This window comes from Protopterus annectens, chromosome 5.part1 (genome assembly GCF_019279795.1).
Source record: "Protopterus annectens isolate FY-2018-M chromosome 5.part1, PAN1.0, whole genome shotgun sequence".
Taxonomy (NCBI): domain Eukaryota; kingdom Metazoa; phylum Chordata; order Ceratodontiformes; family Protopteridae; genus Protopterus; species Protopterus annectens.
Genome location: NC_056736.1, coordinates 289,640,717 through 289,661,899, shown reverse-complemented (window position 1 = coordinate 289,661,899; position 21,183 = coordinate 289,640,717). Strand labels below are relative to the sequence as shown.

Here is a 21,183-nt window from a genome sequence, read left to right as displayed (position 1 = left end):
CATGCATGCTGTGTGTGTGTGTGTGTGTGTGTGTGTGTGTGTGTGTGTGTCTGTGTGTGTGTGTGTGTGTGTGTGTGTGTGTGTGTGTGTGTGTGTGTGTGTGTGTGTGTGTGTGTGTGTGTGTGTGTGTGTGTGTGTCTGTATTGTAACCGATGGTATGTCTTTGTATTGACAGGTGCTGTAGGTGCGTTCTCCTCCTGCGGTCAATCTGATGCTAGTGTCCCCACAGATACTAGTGGTGATGACCATGTGCATGAGGCACAGGCAGGGTCGTCACAGGCAGAGACTGTGCCAGTGGAGAACATTACACATACGTCCCTTTCATCCCTGCACACGGTTCAGATGCCGACACATACCCGACACCGATGCCCATAGATGATGGTCAGTCAGCGCCTGTTGTCCCCGAGCAGGAATGTGTGGTGGCTGCAGAAGGTGTGGGTACACACGATGTTGCCAGTGTAAGGACTGGTGCAGTGCCACGCAGGCATGTGGCAGGTGCTGCCCGTAGGGGGAGCACCGCTAGACATACACCTGCCGCAGGTGCAGCAGCTGGTATAACCAGACGCATGTTCCAGACTGTAATGGCGGCGCAGGCACGTGCCGAACGGCAGAACCAGGAGGGGCAGAGGCTGCAGAGGTCCGCAATCCGCACCTAAATGACAGCATCCAGGCATTGGCGAATGCACAACAGCATCTTGCCGATGTTCTGGATAGGAGATTGGGCGACATGGCTGGTCTCCTCGACCGAGGCTTGGCCATCCTTGAGCGTGCGCAGTCCGTGCAGGAACACCAGGTAGGGGTGAGGCATAGGGCACGTGGGCGTGGACCAGCAACACCACCTGCTGCAGGTCAGCGGTGCGTGCCACCTCCCATGCCCACACAGACAGTGATGGTAGCAGTAGCACTGCAGCTGCTACTACACCATCCACACCAGGACAGAGCAGGCCACATGGACGTGGCCCTGGACGGCCCCGTCGTGGGCATGTTTCCAGCGGACATGTGACATCGGAGAGTGGACAGTCTGTACCTCCACCCGGTCGTGCCCGTGCGACCCCAGGCAGGCGCGGGTCACTTCGCCGCCGGCAGACACAGTGAGCCGTAACACCTGCACTGTACAGTCAGGGGCTGCCAAGCATACCCCGTGTAGGCATCACAGATGACTGAACTGTGTACACACACACCCACACACAGCAGACACAACTGTAGGGCTCCACCACACCCACATGCATTCTACATAGTCATGCCCACTCAATGCACTGGCCCTTACACACACACATGATGTCATCCATTGGTACAGCCCATGCCTGTGGCACACATATCACCCTGTGCATATGATTAAGTCTCTGCTGCATAACTGTGAGCCACACCAGCAATGCACGGTTAAGCTAACATATTATGATGCACAGGGTGGACACGATAGTGAGAGGTGTACGTGATACCTGTGTCCGCATGGTACGTGCTGTGTATGTTGTGGTGTGTGTGTATGGCTGGTGACAGGTGTGTATGTGATGTGTGTTGTGCACGGACATCATGCAGCAGACATACCATGCAGGACAGGTGCAGCATTCATTGATATGTGTACACAGTATGTGTGGTGGTTACATGTGTAGCACCATGTCGGTGCAGTTAACCCGTTTGATACTGATGGTGTACTGCACGTGCCTACTGGGAGCACTGTAATTAGTTCCCCACACCTAGTCGTGCGGTACCCACAGGCATGTCTGGCAAAATCAGCATAGCACAGTTACCCACATCCGCATGGACCCCTACATAGGTACATAGGCACACATGAACGTAACAGGATATGTGCCCTACGACATGTGTGGACCTAGCATGACTGTGTGTGGCATCTAACACCCCTCAGGATGGGGATGCCATATCCATCAGTCCCCAGTCCCTGGTCTAGCAGTGACACACAGAGGTTGACTGGCGCAAAACTATAGTCACACATCCACACGCCAGTAGCAGCCCTGGACAAAGGCAGTCAGGGCCTTTCCTTCACATGGCCTGGCACCCCCCGCCGTGTCGTACTGTGTGTCTGGCCGTTACCCTGTTCCCCCAGCACGTCCCACTCATCTTTGGGTTGAGGTGTCTGACAGTCGCTTCTGTGCCCGTGTTCGCATGGGGCCTGGGAGGTGGAATGTGCCCATGTCACCCAGGTCAGACATGGCCGTGTATGTCGGGCACAGATCACCACGGATCAGCTGTGCTGTGCAGATCCACAGCCAGTGTCCCCTTGGCCGTGCACCATGTGACACATGTCCTAGCACCGCCATCCCCGTCTTGTGGAACGTTTGCGGTCCTTCCGAGTGCTGCAGGCGTCAGGTTAGCTACAGGCCACATGTGCCATTGTACACAGTCATTGCACTGCTGTGTGATGTGTACAGGGGTACAATGAACACCCCTGATGTGGTTGCCATTCCATCCAGACCAGGAGGCCACAATGGAATGTCTTCACACCCACATTGCCATTGTGTGTGTTGACAGAGGTTGCCAACAGGTGTGGTAGCCATCACCCTGAACATGTCCACCACCTTTAATGGCGTACCACCTACATGTGACATTGGGACGAACATGTTCTTCACACTGGGTAGGGCTGCACCTTCTCTGGCATCTGGTAGCAGGCCATGGCTCTGGCACCAGTCAGCCATGTCTATGACGCCTAGGTGGATGTACGTGTAACATGGGGTGCTGGGTATGTCGGCGGTGCGTAGTCATCTGCATACCTTGTCTGCTACAATCCCCTATGATTGCATGCACATTGGAAGGTCGGATGCCATATGGCAGGGTGCACAGGAGTGAGCCCTGTGGGCCTCCACTGGGTCCAGATATGAGTGTGACAAAGCACCTTCAGCACCAACCCTGTGTGGTGTGACCTCCAACCTGTGTGAGAAGCATCGGGTGACATATGTCCCCACATGTATGCTGGCGAGCCTTTACATGGGTCCCATGTGTAGTGTGCTCTGAACGCTCCCACCAGGTCATGGTACTGTGTGCAAACCCACACATCCCCATCAATGGCCTTGGTGAACACTCCAGACTGGACGAGCAGGTTCGGGAGGCAGGATCCGCCCTGACTATGTAGTTGTGGGTATGTTCCGCATTGGCTGTACACCGCTATCTGTAACCATGACCACCTGTATGGACCTCCACACAGCTTTGCAGACAACACTTGTCAAGCGTATAGGGTGTGGCTGTTGACAGTCCATAGGAGCACTACCCTGGCATAGTGGGACCACAGATGCCATATGGCATCCATTGGGGCATAGCCCATAGTAAGGCTAACATGACACAGTGGCCGCATGTGTGGGCCGAGGGCCTTAAAGAGGATGGGTAGCACACAGCCAGGGAAACCATCGGTGCCCATTGCTGACGTGTCAAACGCCATAGAGATATGGGATCACCCCAGGCCATATGACATGTTTGGGAGGATACACTCTGGTGGGATGGATATGTTCCCTGTTGGGGGGGGGGGGATGTATGCATGGAACATGTCCTGTGGTATGCAGACAATGTCTGTGGGTGCAGTGACTGTTGTACCATTCTGGACCATTTCCATGCAGGTCTGTGTGCCCCCAACCATGTCCTTACCACAGTTAGGGAAGGCCCTGTGGTTGTCTCATGTGCCCTCTGCAGTACCACTCCCACGAGCGGACCTGGATGTTGGTATGTGGGGCCGTATGGTGACGCCGGTATGAATGGGTGATGGTTCCCTGGTACTGTCATTGCCCTGCCATGTAGTAGCTCCAACTGTTGATGTACAGGTAGTCAGTGGCTGCGGTCCACCACACCATGTGCCTACCTGTGGTGGACAAGGGCCTGATGTCATCATGTTTGCCTGTCGCAGACATGCATGTGGGTGGTCGTGGAAGGCATTCAGGCGTTTTCCGGTCTGGCCTCTGTTCACCATTGGCATGGAGGACATGTAGGGTACCACACCGGTCATATGTGTGTGGTTTCCTGTGGAGAGGTCATCACTGAGGTCCCCCATGCTGGTGTTGGTTACAGTGAGTGGATGACCAGTGGATCCACTATACGGTCTTGCATCACCATTGAGGGCTGTACATCCTGTGTGGGGCATATCCTCACCATGCGTGATGGGCAGAACTGTCAGACATCCCCCCCCCTGGTATGTATGGTTCATGGCTGTTTAACAGTGGCCAGGTGTGTGAACACCTGGGACTGCTGGCGTACTGTGTTGTGCCATGGGTAATGTTCCCAGGCTATGTATGGGTGGTTCATGTCACCCAAACGGTGCTGTTGTGAGAGCATGCCCACTCACCAGTGTCCTCAGGACATCTGTGAAGGTATCCTGTGTTTGTGAGGGTTGTCTGTAGCATGCAACAAACTGTAGGCCAGTCCTACACATGGTTAATTGCACCTACATATTCCCCGCAGCAACAACAACGCCTGTGGCATGACCGGTTACTGTTGTGTGGCCGGAAACACAGGATGGTCCGCATTCCGCCACCCATGCCGCCGCACCATGTGTATGCATGTCTGATCTGTGCCGACTCTAAGTGTCTGAGCATGCCCAGTAGGCAGCTGTGTAGATAGACACACAGCACAGTGCACACCGCAGCCGCCTGCAGTAATACCCCGGTGCATGCCTCTATCCCCACGCAACGGCCACGCCTGTGGCATGGCCAGGTTTCTGTTGTGTGGCTGGACACACACGATGGTCCACATTACGCCACCCATGCCGCCGCAACATGTGTATGCATGTCTGCCCTGTGCCGAGTCTAAGTGTCTGAGCATGCCCAGTATGCAGTGATGTACTGATCAGTAGTTACTTGTTATTCTGGACTGCAGCACTAACGTGTTAGTGTACGGGCGACCTTGGGATGGTAACAGACTGCGTGATCAAGCACTCTGTCCGAACACCCGAGCGGGCGATTGCCTTTGCAAATGATACCACTCACGAGGGGTATGCCTCCTGACAGCCTGCTCAGTAAACTCGGTAGCGCTCTGTAAATGCTTCATACTGTAGTGTGTTCATGTAGATAGGCGAGGTTCGTCCCCGCCCTTTCCGTGTGTGTGTGTGTGTGTGTGTGTGTGTGTGTCTCTGTGTGTGTGTGTGTTTCCAGCCGCGCTGCGACTGAATATGCTTTTAGACGCCCGCAACACATGCCTTGGCTATTGCCACCTATTGTCTTGCGGCTGACGCCAGCAGCCTACAAGTATGCCTGTGACAGCGCTCTGTTTAGCAAACTCGTAGCTGCTCTGTAAATGCTTCATACAGTAGTGTGTTCATGTAGATAGTCGTGGGTTCGCACCCCCCTTCCGTGTGTGTGTGTGTGTGTTTCCAGCTGTCTCTGTGACTGATTATGGTTTTAGACGCTCCGCAACACATGCCTTGGCTATTGCCAACTATTGTCTTGCGGGTGATGTCAGCAGCCTACAAGTATGCCTGTGACAGCGCTGTTTAGCAAACTCGGTAGCGCTCTGTAAATGCATCATACTGTAGTGAGTTCATGTAGATAGGCGAGGTTCGACTCCGCCCTTCCGTGTGTGTGTGTGTGTGTCTGTGTGTGTGTGTGTTTCCAGCCGCGCCTGCGACTGAATATGCTTTTAGACGCCCGCAACACATGCCGTGGCTATTGCCACCTATTGTCTTGCGGCTGACGCCAGCAGCCTACAAGTATGCCTGTGACAGCGCTCTGTTTAGCAAACTCGGTAGCTGCTCTGTAAATGCTTCATACAGTAGTGTGTTCATGTAGATAGTCGTGGGTTCGCACTCGCCCCTTCCGTGTGTGTGTGTTTCCAGCTGTCTCTGCGACTGATTATGCTTTTAGACGCCCGCAACACATGCCTTGGCTATTGCCAACTATTGTCTTATGGTGATGTCAGCAGCCTACAAGTATGCCTGCCACAGCGCCCTGTTTAGCAAACTCGGTAGGCCGCTCCGTAAATGCTTCATACTGTAGTGAGTTCATGTAGATAGGCGAGGTTCGACTCCGCCCTTCCGTGTGTGTGTGTGTGTGTCTCTGTGTGTGTGTGTGTTTCCAGCCGCGCCTGCGACTGAATATGCTTTTAGACGCCCGCAACACATGCCGTGGCTATTGCCACCTATTGTCTTGGCGGTGACGCCAGCAGCCTACAAGTATGCCTGTGACAGCGTTCTGTTTAGCAAACTCGGTAGCGCTCTGTAAATGCTTCATACAGTAGTGTGTTCATGTAGATAGTCGTGGGTTCGCACTCCCTTCCGTGTGTGTGTGTGTGTGTGTTTCCAGCTGTCTCTGCGACTGATTATGCTTTTAGACGCCCGCAACACATGCCTTGGCTATTGCCAACTATTGTCTTATGGGTGATGTCAGCAGCCTACAAGTATGCCTGTGACAGCGCTCTGTTTAGCAAACTCGGTAGCTGCTCTGTAAATGCTTCATACTGTAGTGAGTTCATGTAGATAGGCGAGGTTCGACTCCGCCCTTCCGTGTGTGTGTGTGTGTGTGTGTTTCCAGCTGCCTCTGCGGATACACATACTATTATACGCTTCGCAACACATACCTTGCCTATTGCCAGCTATTGTTTTGCGGGTGATGTCACCAGCCTAGAAGTATGCCTCTGACAGCGCTGTGCTCAGTAAACTCGGTAGCTGCTCTGTAAATGCTTCATACTGTAGTGAGTTCATGTAGATAGGCGTAGGTTCGACTCCCGGCCTTCCATGTGTGTGTGTGTGTGTGTGTTTCCAGTTGCCTCTGCGGATACACATACTATTATACGCTTCGCAACACATACCTTGCCTATTGCCAGCTATTGTTTTGCGGGTGATGTCACCAGCCTAGAAGTATGCCTCTGACAGCGCTGTGCTCAGTAAACTCGGTAGCGCGTTCTGTAAATGCTTCATACTGTAGTGAGTTCATGTAGATAGGCGTAGGTTCGACTCCCGGCCCTTCCGTGTGTGTGTGTGTGTGTGTGTTTCCAGCTGCCTCTGTGGATACACATACTATTATACGCTTCGCAACACATACCTTGCCTATTGCCAGCTATTGTTTTGCGGGTGATGTCACCAGCCTAGAAGTATGCCTCTGACAGCGCTGTGCTCAGTAAACTCGGTAGTGCATTCTGTAAATGCTTCATACTGTAGTGAGTTCATGTAGATAGGCGTAGGTTCGACTCCCGGCCCTTCCGTGTGTGTGTGTGTTTCCAGCTGCCTCTGCGGATACACATACTATTATACGCTTCGCAACACATACCTTGCCTATTGCCAGCTATTGTTTTGGCGGGTGATGTCACCAGCCTAGAAGTATGCCTCTGACAGCGCTGTGCTCAGTAAACTCGGTAGCTGCTCTGTAAATGCTTCATACTGTAGTGAGTTCATGTAGATAGGCGAGGTTCGACCCGGCCCTTGCGTGTGTGTGTGTGTGTGTTTCCAGCTGCCTCTGCAGATACACATACTATTATACGCCGCAACACATACCTTGCCTATTGCCAGCTATTGTTTTGGCGGGTGATGTCACCAGCCCAGAAGTATGCCTCTGACAGCGCTGTGCTCAGTAAACTCGGTAGCTGCTCTGTAAATGCTTCATACTGTAGTGAGTTCATGTAGATAGGCGAGGTTCGACTCGGCCCTGCGCGTGTTTCTGTGTGTGTGTTTTGCAGCTGCCTCTGCGGATGTACATGCTTTTAGACGCCGCAACACATACCTTGCCTACCAGCGCCATTCCTGTACGGTTGTTGTCACCCACCTGTACATGTGCCTCTGCTGGTGGTGTGCTCGGTGGTCCACGAGCATACCATACCTGTGTTGTACGCTTGTGCGGTTGGGTATGTGGGGTGTGGTCAATCACCATGCGTGCCACATGTGTGTGTGTGTCCATGCTCCCAGCTGCATGGGTTCATACGGTATGGCTTTGAGGTTTACGCGAACACCCATATCCTGGCGCCATCCTTGTGTTTGTGGATGGTGGGACGCAGATCGGTACTGCTTGTGTGCTTCTTCTGGTCGGCGACCTCCGTAGCGTGTTCTCCACGTACCCTACTATGGTATTGTGGGTTGCTGCTGTGTTCATTACACTCACCCGCCTCCCGGATGTGCTCCTGTCGTGCTCTTTCTTTGTATATCTATGAACCTATGTTGTGGCTGCATCGCTGCTCTCCCATGGACAGCCGCCTTCCCATGTATCGCATATTTGCACGGCTGACACATATAACTGTGGTACTTTGCATATCCACACATTGTCCATGCACTGTCCGTATTCCAGAACACCTCATAGACATCGCTGGATTACATGGCAGACAGCTATCCTTGCTGTCCTTACACTTTACCCATACACGACATACACCTTGTGTGTACTTGCCTATTTATGGTGTGTGTATGTCATGCATGGCCATGTGTGTGTCCCGCTATAGCCATGTGTGCAGCTGTCACCACTATGGGTATCCTTGTGGCCCTCTGTTACATGTGCACGTCTGCACATACCTGCAGACTGTACTACCCTGGCACGGCAGCGGCCTTAGATCGCCGGTGCCCTAGGCTGTGGGGCTACATGGCACACGCCAGCACAACACATGGTGCACCCATCTTGATATACCTACGTGACACGCCTACTAGACAGGTGGCCCTACTAGGGCAGCGGCCTGGGCAGCCGCAGGATTGGCGTATGCCTACGGCCGCTATGGGCACATCACAAGGCACACGCCTACAGTCGGTGTTTTACGACGTCTAGAGTATTACACCACAGGAGGGACCTCCACAGCTATGCTGAAGAATGCGTATGTAGATAGATTAGTAGGTGGAGGTTTGGCCACACACCAGGGCTGACCGATGGATAACTGTTGAGGCATCCTTTGTGAAGCAGGTGGAGCAAACACCGGGAACGGGAATGTAGTGTAGATGCAGATGTAGGGTTAACATACATTTGTCTACTCTGTCAGTTCTGTACCATTGTATTACAGTGATATGCTATGCATATCTTCCATATACATTGTTAGGTCTCTGATTGTTGAGGGGTCGGCATAGTACAATATCATGTAATACGTGTTCATAGGATGCCTTCTGAATTGTTGACAAACGGTGTGTCGTTAGCAGTGCGCCTGTGCTTTCTATGCTGTGGCTACATGTTCATTGTTCGCATAGAAAGTGACAAATGGAAGTGTACGGGTGGATACTTAAAGCCTGGATGCTCCCATGTTATGTGTACGTCTCACGGGCCTACGGGTGATAGCGCATACATGTCTATGAAGAACCTTTGATACCATGTGTGACCTGCCGCACCTAAATGTTTACGTTGACTGTTCCATCTACCTATGTGTGACATGGTTTGTGGCCATAGGGTGCCAGCGGTCTTTATTGTTGAGCAGGTGTTTTCCATGGTCAATTGACATCAATCCTATTAATCCACTGAAGGATGTCTTTCATTGGTGGGAACGCCATGGTTCGACCATCGTATGTCTTTCCCAGCTGACGCTGATATTGTGCCATTGGTATGGTTCTACAGGTCACCCATCTGTTCTGCTGTATGGAAGCGCGCGATCCCCATTAATGTGCTGGCGGATTAAGTGCCGATACTCCGGTATCTGCCCAGCGGTCTGGCTTTGTATGGGGAGTGTCTACTGTAGTCCCTATCTGTATTTCCTGGGTTATGCCTTGTAACAGCTGTGGGATTCCCCCAGGTTTGCAGCTATGGGTGCCATCTTGGCCGACGCTTGTCCATCTATGGAACTGCCTACTGGACACTAGTATAGGGCTGTACACATTACACAGCTGCATTCTGCATTTTCCGGGATGATTGCCATTATTAGTGCGGAGTAACGATATGCCATGCCCACGCCCCTCACACGGGCGGACAACGAATCATCTGCCAATCCACACCGAGACCCATTTTTGCATACCCACGATCCCATGTCTGCAACACTCGACAGTACCCATTGCACATCCTTCATGTGTGCGGGAATGGGATGTGAACGCACGCCTATTGACACGACGAGCTGGGGAGTCCTATTCATATGTCCTGCATTTCATGGACACTTGTCATCACCCTTGTACACGCTTGTGGTGCCCATATCTACCTGTGCCGTAGTCACGGCTGTCACTTCTTCTGGTTCGCACGATAGCAGCCTGTCGCCAACACCTATGGACAAATATGTGGGTCCTACTATGGACACCGATGTGCATATGTAAAGTGTAGAACATGTTGGACCGTGTCCATTCGCCAGTGGTTTTGACTGCCGCTGTATGTTCCCCAGTCGCAGATGTCTGTTTGCCTACCCATGTTATGTAGTGCTACGGAACCCGTGTCCTTCCACAATTAACCCATATGGTGTTACTGTAGTCCTGCAGGTTGGCAACTGCTTTAAGTAATCCTCAGAGGTCCCATTGTGAACTATCCGCCACTGTATTGCCATAATAACACAGCCGGTACATGTAGAACCTATTTATTCATGACAGGATGTTCTTTATGAGTGGGAACGCCATACTTTAAGCATGCTATGACCTTCCTAGTTGACGTTGTTGGAGTGCCATTAATATGTGTTCCACAGGCCGCCGTGATGTTCCGCTGGAGTGGAAGCGGGTGATCGCCATACACTTGCTAGCAGCTTGGTTGCTGTGTACCGGGATTCGCACGGCTGGATGGATGTCTATGGAGTGTGTCTACTGTTGTTTCCAGCTGTATTTCCTGTGTTATGCCTTGCTACAGCTGTGTTATTTCACCAGGTTTGCTATTCTGGGTGCCATCTTGTCCGTGACGCTTGTCCAGCCTTCGGAAATGCCTACTGGACACTGGTGTATGGCTGTACCCATTTCACACCTGCATGTTGCATTCTCCGTTGGATGGTTGCGATTATTGGTGGGGGGTAAGCCATGTTCTGTACCCACATCCTCCCACGGGCGGGACAATGGATCCTCTGCCAATCATCTCCGACACCCATTTCTGCATACCCAAGATGCCATGGCTGCAACCCTCGACAGTAGCCATTGCAAATCCTCCATGTGTGCGGGAATGGGATGTGGACGCACATGTGTGGACTCGACAATCTGTGGATGTCTGTGCATATGTCCCTCATTTCATGGACAGGTGTCATCAACCTTGAACACGCTGGCGGTGCATTTCTGCTGCTGTGCCGTAGTCACGGCTGTAGTTCATCTGGGTCTCCTCGCAAAAGGATAAATTTTTGGGTCCTACAATGGACACAAATGTGCATATGTAAAATGTAGAACATGTTGGACTGTGTCCATCTGGCCAGTGGTTGTGACCGCTGCTGTATGTTCCCCAATCGGATGTGTGTTTGACTACACATATTATGTTGTGCTACGAAACCCGTGTCCTACTACGATTAACCCAAATGGTAATGATGTCATGCTGCAGGTTGGCAACTGCTTTAAGTAATCCTCAAAAGGCCCAGTAGGACATATACGCCACTGTATTGTCAATATAACACAGCCGGAACATGTATACCCTATTTATTCATTTAAGGATGTTCGTTATATGCGGGAACGCCAGTGTTGAAACATCCTATGACCTTCCTAGTTGAAGTTGTTTGTGTGCCATTAGTATATGTTCCACAGGTCGCCCATTTGTTCCGCAGTATGGAAGCGAGTGATCCTCATGTTGTTGATGGCAGATCCAGTGCCATGTACGCCGTATTCGCACGGCAGTCTGTCTTTGTATGGGGAGTGTCTACTGTAGTCCCTATCTGTATTTCCTGTGTTATGCCTTACTGCAGCTGTGTAATTCCATCAGGTTTCCAGTTATAGGTGCCATCTCGGTCGTACACTTGTCCATCCATGGAATTGCCTACTGACACTGATATAGGGCTGTACAACACTCACACCTGCTTTTACCATTATCCGTGGATGCTTTGCATCATTAGTGGGGAGTAAGGCACGTGCTATACCCGCATCCTCCCACGGGCGTGACAACGGATTATCTGCCAAACAACACCGAGCCCCATATTTGCATACCCAGGATCCCATGGCTGCAACCTCCACGGTACCCATTACACATCCTTCATGTGTGCGGACTGGGATGTGGACGCACTTCTATGGACACGACAATCTGGGGATTTCTGTTCATATGTCCTGCATTTCATGGACAGTTGTCCCCAACGTTAAACACGCTGGTGGTGCATATGTCTAGCGGTGCCGTAGTCACGGTATGTACCGGATTGGCTTTTTCTGGCGATACTGGCAAAACAGTCAGAATTTTTGGAGTCCTACAATGGACACCGATGTGCATTTGTAAAGTGTAGAACGTGTTTGACTGTTCCCATCTGGCCAGTGGTATTGACTGCCGCTGTATGTTCCCCAGTCGTGGATGTCTGCTTGACTACCCATCGTTTGTATGACATGGCCTATCTATATCCACGTGCTAGTATGCGTAAATACAGCAAACCTTGCGCCCTGCCCATCTTCATAAACGACATTATGGAACATATATCGCTGAAACAGAGACTGTCAAATACGATAGACTCCACAGTGAAAGGATACTGAGCTGTCTCAACTACTAACATGGGGCACCGCCGGAGTACGGATGTCATGACATAGCCGTCCCTAATTCACTTCCTTCAGGGTCGGTTTAAAGCGAATTAATCAATAAACCTGCTCATAGTTAGGTGGACAGTGCTCCAAGTCTTGATTATAACGTGACATATACATATCAGTGTTGCATGCCTTACTTCATGGAAACAATAATACGGCAACAATGTGTTAATATATCTACAATATTGGTAAATACAATCAGTATCCGGACACATAGTTGATAATTGGTGAGAGTGCACCTTAGGATGTAGTGTGTTGATCAGGTTATTGTATATCGATGTGTATATTAGTAGCATTACGATAACAAAGCATGGAATCAATAGGTACTATTTAAGCATATATTTCACAATTATGAATGTAAACGCGGTGGAGGAGACATCCGTAACCTTCCCTGGTTCCACTGGATCACACACGCACACGCACACTCGCATGTCCGGATTGTGTGTTACGCGACGCCGCATTACGCATATCCGTATTCCGCTTATATATGTTTACAGTGTCTGTGTGGTTACGTGTTTGCGCTACTTGTGACTATTCCGCAACATATGTCTGATCCGTTGACGGACGTGTGCAGAAAGCACTTACAGCTTTATATATGTAACGGTCTTTGCAGCATGGACGCTTTACGCATACACGCACATCTATATGTTCTATAGTCATGATTCCAACGTGACTGCAGTCACGCTTTGAGACTTACTGTGACCAGTGCACGTTAGCTGTTCGGTGCCATTAATATGCATACCCGTGGTACCTATGTACATTTACATATCACCCCCCCCCGCACACACGCACGTCACAGGCATCCATTCCCCTCCTCGGAAAGGTGCGGTACTGCATGTTGGACATTCCTAATTCCCTCGCCATGGCCCAGGATGCATATGTCGTCACCACAGGGCTGTTCAGATGACAGCTGCTTATATCCCATATGCATACAGGCCTTCGATTGTCAGGGTGTTGCTGTGGTGCTTTGGGTTTGGTCTTGTCCGCCCACTGTACGGGACCGCCCTGACCCTGTACGAATGTTAGATGAGTCACATGGGCACGTTTTGTCCGTGTCCATGGTACTATGTCACGGGCCCCAATTAGTCTTAACCGCAGCGCCAATGTCCGTGTATCCGCTGTAGATCTCGTTATACTAATTGCACACGGTCTGATCGAACTAACCTACTGCCATTACTAACCCTCCGTATGTATGGGCTGTGTCGCAATATTACAAGGGTTTAACATTGCGTGACGACGTTCACTGAGCCACAGACATGTCCGTTGCAATTTTTGGCCCGGTGCCCCTGTGCTACACACATTTAACATGGCGTAACAGGTTGAAGAGCTCAGACACGAGGACATCGGGTTGTCCGTCGTTGTCTATTATTGAATGTCTCTGTGGAGTTTGTTTCACAAAGCGACACATTGTCGGCATTGTTAACGGACATCTCGCGCAGTACGTCCGCACCGACGCGGGTGACGTATGTCTGCCTTTGGCCGGCGAACAGGCATTATGCTGTGCCATTATGTCTGGGGATATATGGTTTCCTTCCACGTAGATGATGTGCCATACTAGCAATGACCCTAGCGATGACCCGCGTCTAGGTGTGGGTACTGCTGTATTACCCACGAGAAGAGTGGCCTTAGGGTAAGTGGTGACCTAGGCAGAGGTTGCCACCGATACGTCACCCTACCCCCGTCCTGGTCTACCTACACCAAATAGAGTCTGGAAAGGTGCCCCGAGTATAGCAACACCCTAGACGGCTACCTACTTGGCCTATGCCTAAGGCCGGCTATGTGTGTGGTCCCTTGGGCATCGGACTCGAACGTGGCACGCCTGCCGCTGGTATGTCCAGCATTACCCACATCCAGCCCCAAGGCAGTTAACACAACATCCATGGGTCCACATGGTGTCCCAGCTGTGCACTCCGGGAACTCTATGGGGAATTTAACCCACACTCGGACAGCTGTGTAATCCTAGCCTCACCTCAGGATACGCACTGAGTAGTAGCACAGGGCGACTGTAGTCACACTCCACATAGATGGTGCCTCCACTGACCCTGGGTATTACCATACCATTAGTTTGACAAGCCTTATCTGCAAAGCCATGGAGATGGATCATAATGGGACACATAGATGAGGACATAGGGGACCCGCATACTTTGGATACAACCCAGTTTAGCTTGGTCATAGTCAGATCATGCCCTTTACACGTGTTTCACTTTGTAGAATCAGTCACCAAGGCCATTGCTGAGGGTAAACCAGTCCATACAGCCTACCTCAACCCGGCAGAGGCCGTCGACACAATACCCCCCTCGGGTATACTTGATAAACCCGTCATCTTGAATGTAAGTCCATACATCGCCCTATGGGTTGCAAACGGGCTAGGTCACAGAACACACATGGACATAGTTGCTGGCGCCATGTCATACTCACAGCCAGTCACAGGTGGTGTCCCATGGGGCTCAGTCCTGGGTCCACTATTTCCAGCATCTACGCTGCCAATGTACACGCACACACAGGGGGTTATGGGTGACAATGTTTGCATACGACTGCAAACCGGATGCCAAGGTCAGACACACATCTGACACAGATATCCTTCAGGAGTGCCTCACAGATGTGGATAAGTGGTACCAGAGACATGTCCTACAGCTAAATGCCAGGAAATGCATAGGCATACCCTTCGGGATGAACAAGGTTACCCCGAGCTACCATATAGGTGGCAGTCCACTGAACACGGAGGGGTTACCAGTGATCTGGGGACACGTGTTGTTGTTAACCGCTCGTTAGACACACATGTTGCTAACATAGTTGGGTAGACCTTCCACATTGGCCACATCATCATGAAGGGATTCACATCTAGATCAGGGAGGTCATTGTCCCCTTGTACTCATCACTCAATAGACCTATGATTGGGTACAATGCCCGCTCAGAATGTATCTGACCCAACACCTGCAGCAGCTGGAAAGGCACCAACAGTTCTTCGACAAACGGATGCAGGGTCTCAGGTATATGTGTTATACTGACCGACTGAAAGGATTCCAGCTGTATACAGTTGCATACCACTTGCCCAGAGGTGACCCGTGCCTGGCATGCACGGCTAGGTCGAACCCAGATCTGATGACTATGCTTCACGTAAATAAGGTAGATCCTCAGAACCACAAGGGCAGCTGACGACACCTTGACACTGTCATTAATCGAACGTGTTGTTGGGACGGATTCATCACCCAGACACTCACTATGCTGTGGAACGACATCCCAGTACATGTGAGGGCAAGCACCTCGCTGGCCTTCTGTTAGTATTTACACATGGATGTCTGCATTGATTTCTTTCTGTAACCTTGTAAATGAATGTTACATTAGCACATTGTGAATCTTTACATTTCGTTGGTCTATTTTACAGTACTCATATTCATACGGTTTATGTGTATATATTATGGTTCATTCATATTACTAGGTGTCTGCAGTTCTGTTAATATATTGGCACAATCCGTAGGACATATACATGTAGCTTACACAGTCAGACATTTGGAAAACATTTTATGTTGGTTCATGTTTCATATATGTACATATATTTCCATTTTCTGATGAATACTGTACCTTTCGGAGCAATGTCTGTTGTCCTCACTGTGTGGGATGTAACCCAAGTAAGGTTTGTTCGCTTGTCTGCCTTTAAGGCATGTAATTAGTACCTAGCACATCTAATGTACCAACCAATTAATGCTTGTAAATTTAGTAGGTTGGACTACATTGTATGTAGTCTGAATAAGTCTGCTTATGAAGCAGATGAAGTGTGCTCCAATACACTATGGTGACTGCCTTTAATTCTTGGTGTGCTCTGGTTGGTCACTGACGGTCCCTACAGTACCTGCCTTTGCTTTGGACTTCATCGGCTGGTTGTCTGTGTTTCTTGTATGGAGAATGTCAACTGTAGTCCCTATGTGTATGAGTTGTGTAATGCTTTACTACGGCAGTGTAATTCCACCGGGTTTGCATTTATGTGTGCCATCTTAGTCATACGCTTGTCCATCCATGTGAATTGCCTACTATACACTGGTATGGGGCTGTACACATTTCACACCTGCATTTTGCATTCCCCGGAGTATGGTGTGCATTATTAGCGGAGAGTGACGATGTGTTACGACACGCCCTCCCACGGGGCGGGACAAAGGATTGCCTGCGAAACAACACCGAGGCCTGATTCTACATACCCTTGACTGCAACAGTGGACAGTACCCATTACACATCCTTCATGTGTGCTGCAGTGTGATGTGGACGCAGCTGTATGGACCCGATACCCTGGGTATTTCTGTGCATGTGTGCTGCAGTTCATGGACAGCTATCATCAACATTGAACACGCTTGCGTGCCTATGTGTACCTGTGACGTGGTGACGACAATTAGATCACATGAGTAATGCAGGAAGCTAGCAGGCATGCTCTGAACAGAATTTTTGGGTCCTACAATGGACACCGATGTGCATTTGTCAAGTTAGATGTTGCTGGACTGTGTCCACCTGCCCAGTGCTTTTCACTGCTGGTGTATGTTCCCCAGTCGCGGATGTCATTTACCCGGGTTTGCAGTTGTGGGTGCCATCCTGGCCATACGGGTGTCCATCCATGACAATTGCCTACTGGACACTAGTATAGGGCTGTACACATTCCACACCTACATTTAGCATTCTCCGGAGTATGTTTTGCATTATTAGCGGGGAGTAAGGCAGGTGCTACGCACACATCCCTCCCACAGGGCGGGAGGAAGGATTGCCTGCGAAACAACACCGAGCACAGAGTCTACATACCCAGAATCCCTTGACCGCGACAATTGACAGTACCCATTACACATCCGTCCTGTGTGCGGAAGTGTGATGTGGATGCAGTGCTATGGACCCGGTACCCTGTGTAATTCTGTGCATCTGTGCTGCATTACATGGACAGCTATCAGCAACATTAAACACGCATGTGGTGCATATGTGTACCTGTGACGTCAATGAGTTCACTTAAGTGTTGAAAGAATGCGGCATTCCTGTCTTTAGACAAATTTTTGGGTCCTACATTGGACACCACTGTGCATATGTAAAGTGTAGAGCTTGTCGGACTGTGTCCTTGTGAGAAGTGGGTTTCACTGAGACTGTGTGTTCAGGAATCGCGGATGTCTGTTGGACTACCCATTCCACATGGTGCTACATAACCAGGTGATGTAGTACTGTGGACAAATTACATACATCCAACGATGCTGGTTAGCAAATACTCAATTTAAACCGCAGACGTCCCAATGGGACATATCCGTCACTGTATTTCCACTATAACACCACCAGAACATGTTGCTTACCTATGCATTCATTTAACCATGTTGTCTTCATAGGTGGGAAAGCCATAGTTTACATATCCTACTTGACGTTGTGTGTGTGCCATTAGTATGTGTTCCACAGGTCGCACATCTGTTACGCTGTACGGTAGCGGGTGCTCCTCAGTCTGTTGCTGGCAGATTGAGTGCTGTGTACGCCGGTGTTGGCACGACGGTCCTGCTTTGTATGTGGAATGTCAACTGTAGTCCCTATGTGTATTTCCTGTGTTATGCCTTCCCGCAGCTATGTCATTTACCCGTGTCTGCAGTTGTGGGTGCCATTCTGGCCATACGGGTGTCCATCCATGACAATTGCCTACTGGACACTACTATAGGGCTGTACACATTCCACACCTACATTTAGCATTCTCCGGAGTATGGTTTGCATTATTAGCGGAGAGTAAGGCAGGTGCTACGCAGAAATCCCTCCCACAGGGCGGGTAGAATGATTGCCTGCGAAACAACACCGAGCACAGAGTCTACATACCCAGAATCCCTTGACCGCAACAATTGCCAGTACCCATTACACATCCGTCATGTGTGCGGAAGTGTGATGTGGATGCAGTTCTATGGACCCGGTACCCTGGGTATTTCTGTGCATCTGTGCTGCATTACATGGAGAGCTATCAGCAACATTAAACACGCTATGTGCATATGTGTACCTGTGACTACAATGAGTTCCGTTAGGTGATTAAAGAAGGCGGAAGAGCTGTCTTTAGACAAATTTTTGGGTCCTACAATGGACACCACTGTGCATATGTAAAGTGTAGAGCTTGACGGACTGTGTCCTTGTGAGCATTGGATTTCACTGATACTGTGTGTTCAGGTATCGCGGATGTCTGTTTGACTACCCATTCCACATGGTGCTACATAACCAGCTGATTTAGTACTGTGAACAATTGACATACATCCAAAGATGCTGGTTACCAACTGCTTCATATAAACTGCAGACATCCCAATGGGACATATCCGTCACTGTATTTCCAATATAACACCACCGGAACATGTTGCTTACCTATGCATTCATTTAACCATGTTGTCTTCATAGGTGGGAATGCCATAGCTTACATATCCTACTTGACGCTGTGTGTGTGCCATTAGTATCTGTTCCACAGGTCGTACATCTGTTTCGCTGTACGGTAGCGGGTGCTCCTCAGTCTGTTGCTGGCAGACTGAGTGCTGTGTACGCCGGTGTTGGCACGAGAGTCCGGCTCTGTATGTGGAATGTCAACTGTGGTCCCTATGTGTATTTCCTGTGTCATGCCTTACCGCGCCTATGTCATTTACCCCGGTTTGCAGTTGTGGGTGCCATCCTGGACATACGGGTGTCCATCCATGACAATTGCCTACTGGACACTAGTATAGGGCTGTACACATTCCACACCTACATTTAGCATTCTCCGAGTATGTTTTGCATTATTAGCGGGGAGTAAGGCAGGTGCTACGCACACATCCCTCCCACAGGGCGGGAGGAAGGATTGCCTGCGAAACAACACCGAGCACAGTGTCTACATACCCAGAATCCCTTGACTGCAACAACTGACAGTACCCATTACACATCCGTCATGTGTGCGGAGGTGTGATGTGGATGCAGTTGTATGGACCCGGTACCCTGGGTATTTCTGTGCATCTGTGCTGCATTACATGCACAGCTATCAGCAACATTAAACACTCTGGCGGTGCATATGTGTACCTGTGACGACAATGAGTTCAGGTACGCATTGAAATAAGACATAATTTGGTTCTTTCCACAATTTTTGGGTCCTACAATGGACACCACTGTGCATATGTAAAGTGTAGAGCTTGTCGGACTGTGTCCTTGTGAGCAGTGGGTTTCACTGATGCTGTGTGTTCAGCAATTGTGTATGTGTGCTTGACTACCCATACTGTGTTGTGCTACAGGAAACATGTCTTCCGACACCAGAAACCAATGCTATACATCCATTGTTGCAGGTTAACAACCACTTTCATACCATACCCAGAGGTCACGATTGGGAGGTATTGCCACTTTATTATCGGAACAACACCACCAGACTGTGTACATCATGGGAACTTTAGGCCAGTCTTACCGGCCATTTCCAATTGTAATTGGCAGACACATGTCAATACATGTATGATAACACATATTGTCATGCAGAAGTTGATCTATGTTATTTGGACATTGGCTTCTGCTTTTGGCATCCGTTGCTGTGAGTGTTGCCAGTTAACATACACATTGCTTGCTCAGAGGCAGACTACACACTACTGCGCAGTACTGTGGTCTCCTTTAAGGACCCTGAGCCAGTGGTCAATGGTACAGCAGCCACTGCATCAATCACATTTGCCATCTACCAGTACCTACAGGACTGCATGTACCAGGCATTCACTTACCCAACTGTGGTTCATTGTACCAATGCCAAGCGTCCAGTGTGGTGTACCCCAGCCATACACATGATGTACAACACGAGGAGGTGGCTACTACAGGGTGGAGCAGACACCTTGTGAGGTGTGACACCCTTGGTCATCATATGTGTAGAGTTACACAATGTCATGGGATTGTCCAGGGCACATTCCACAGATATACCTACATGGACCTGGCTGACAATCATACCACCTTCAGTTGCTATGCTCGACACCTGTGAGGTCACTACCACATATGCTCTGACTGGGTTCACATAGAGGTGGGGTTTACTCAACATACACACATTGCCGACATACAGGCTGACAGGTCCAGTGAGGACATCTCCACACCCTCCACCACACATGTGGAGATGTCTGTACCAGCGGTTTGTGGTCACCAAATGTTCTGTGACACACAGGTGGGACATGCTCTCTCCAGGGTAGTGTGAATAGCATCCATGAGACCAGATGGTGAGCCCGCTGTGTACTCAACTATCTCATTTGGGATTAGGACCCACAGTTAGGACAGCTATTTCTTTATAGCCTCACCTCAGGTAGGGTGCCCAGGTTGTATCGCATGACAACTGTATTCCCACATCACAGGGCCAATGCCTCCACTGAGGCTGGTTATTACTGTCCCAGTACCCTGAGGAGACCTATCTGCATAGACATGGGGTGGGATCATACTGCGGTTCGTACATGACTGCATAGGGGACATACATACCATCCCACACGGTTTGTCTTGTTCAGGGGCGGTTCATGCCTTTAAGACATGGTTGACATTTTGGGACGGTCACCCAGCCCATTGCTGGGGTGTTGCAGTCCATACAGCCTACCTCGTCCTGGCAAAGGGCTTCATAACATTACCCCCTCAGGTAACGTTAATGAAACCATTGGCTGGGATGTGAACATGTACATCACAGAATGTGTTGTAAACTGTCTATGTGACACAACCCACATGGTCATAGTTGCTGGCTGCATGTCAGACCAACTGCC

At 50.1% G+C, this 21,183-nt stretch overlaps 1 protein-coding gene across 1 annotated transcript in view; it reads right to left on the bottom strand.

Annotated features, from left to right (window-relative positions):
* LOC122803382 (interferon-induced GTP-binding protein Mx3-like) overlaps positions 1–21,183 on the bottom strand; it is a 1,250,224-nt gene that overhangs the window by 880,100 nt on the left and 348,941 nt on the right. The window contains exon 5 of the mRNA XM_044072962.1: positions 20,402–20,415. Coding sequence (XP_043928897.1) covers positions 20,402–20,415 — 14 coding nt within the window. The remainder of the gene's footprint in view (positions 1–20,401; positions 20,416–21,183) is intronic.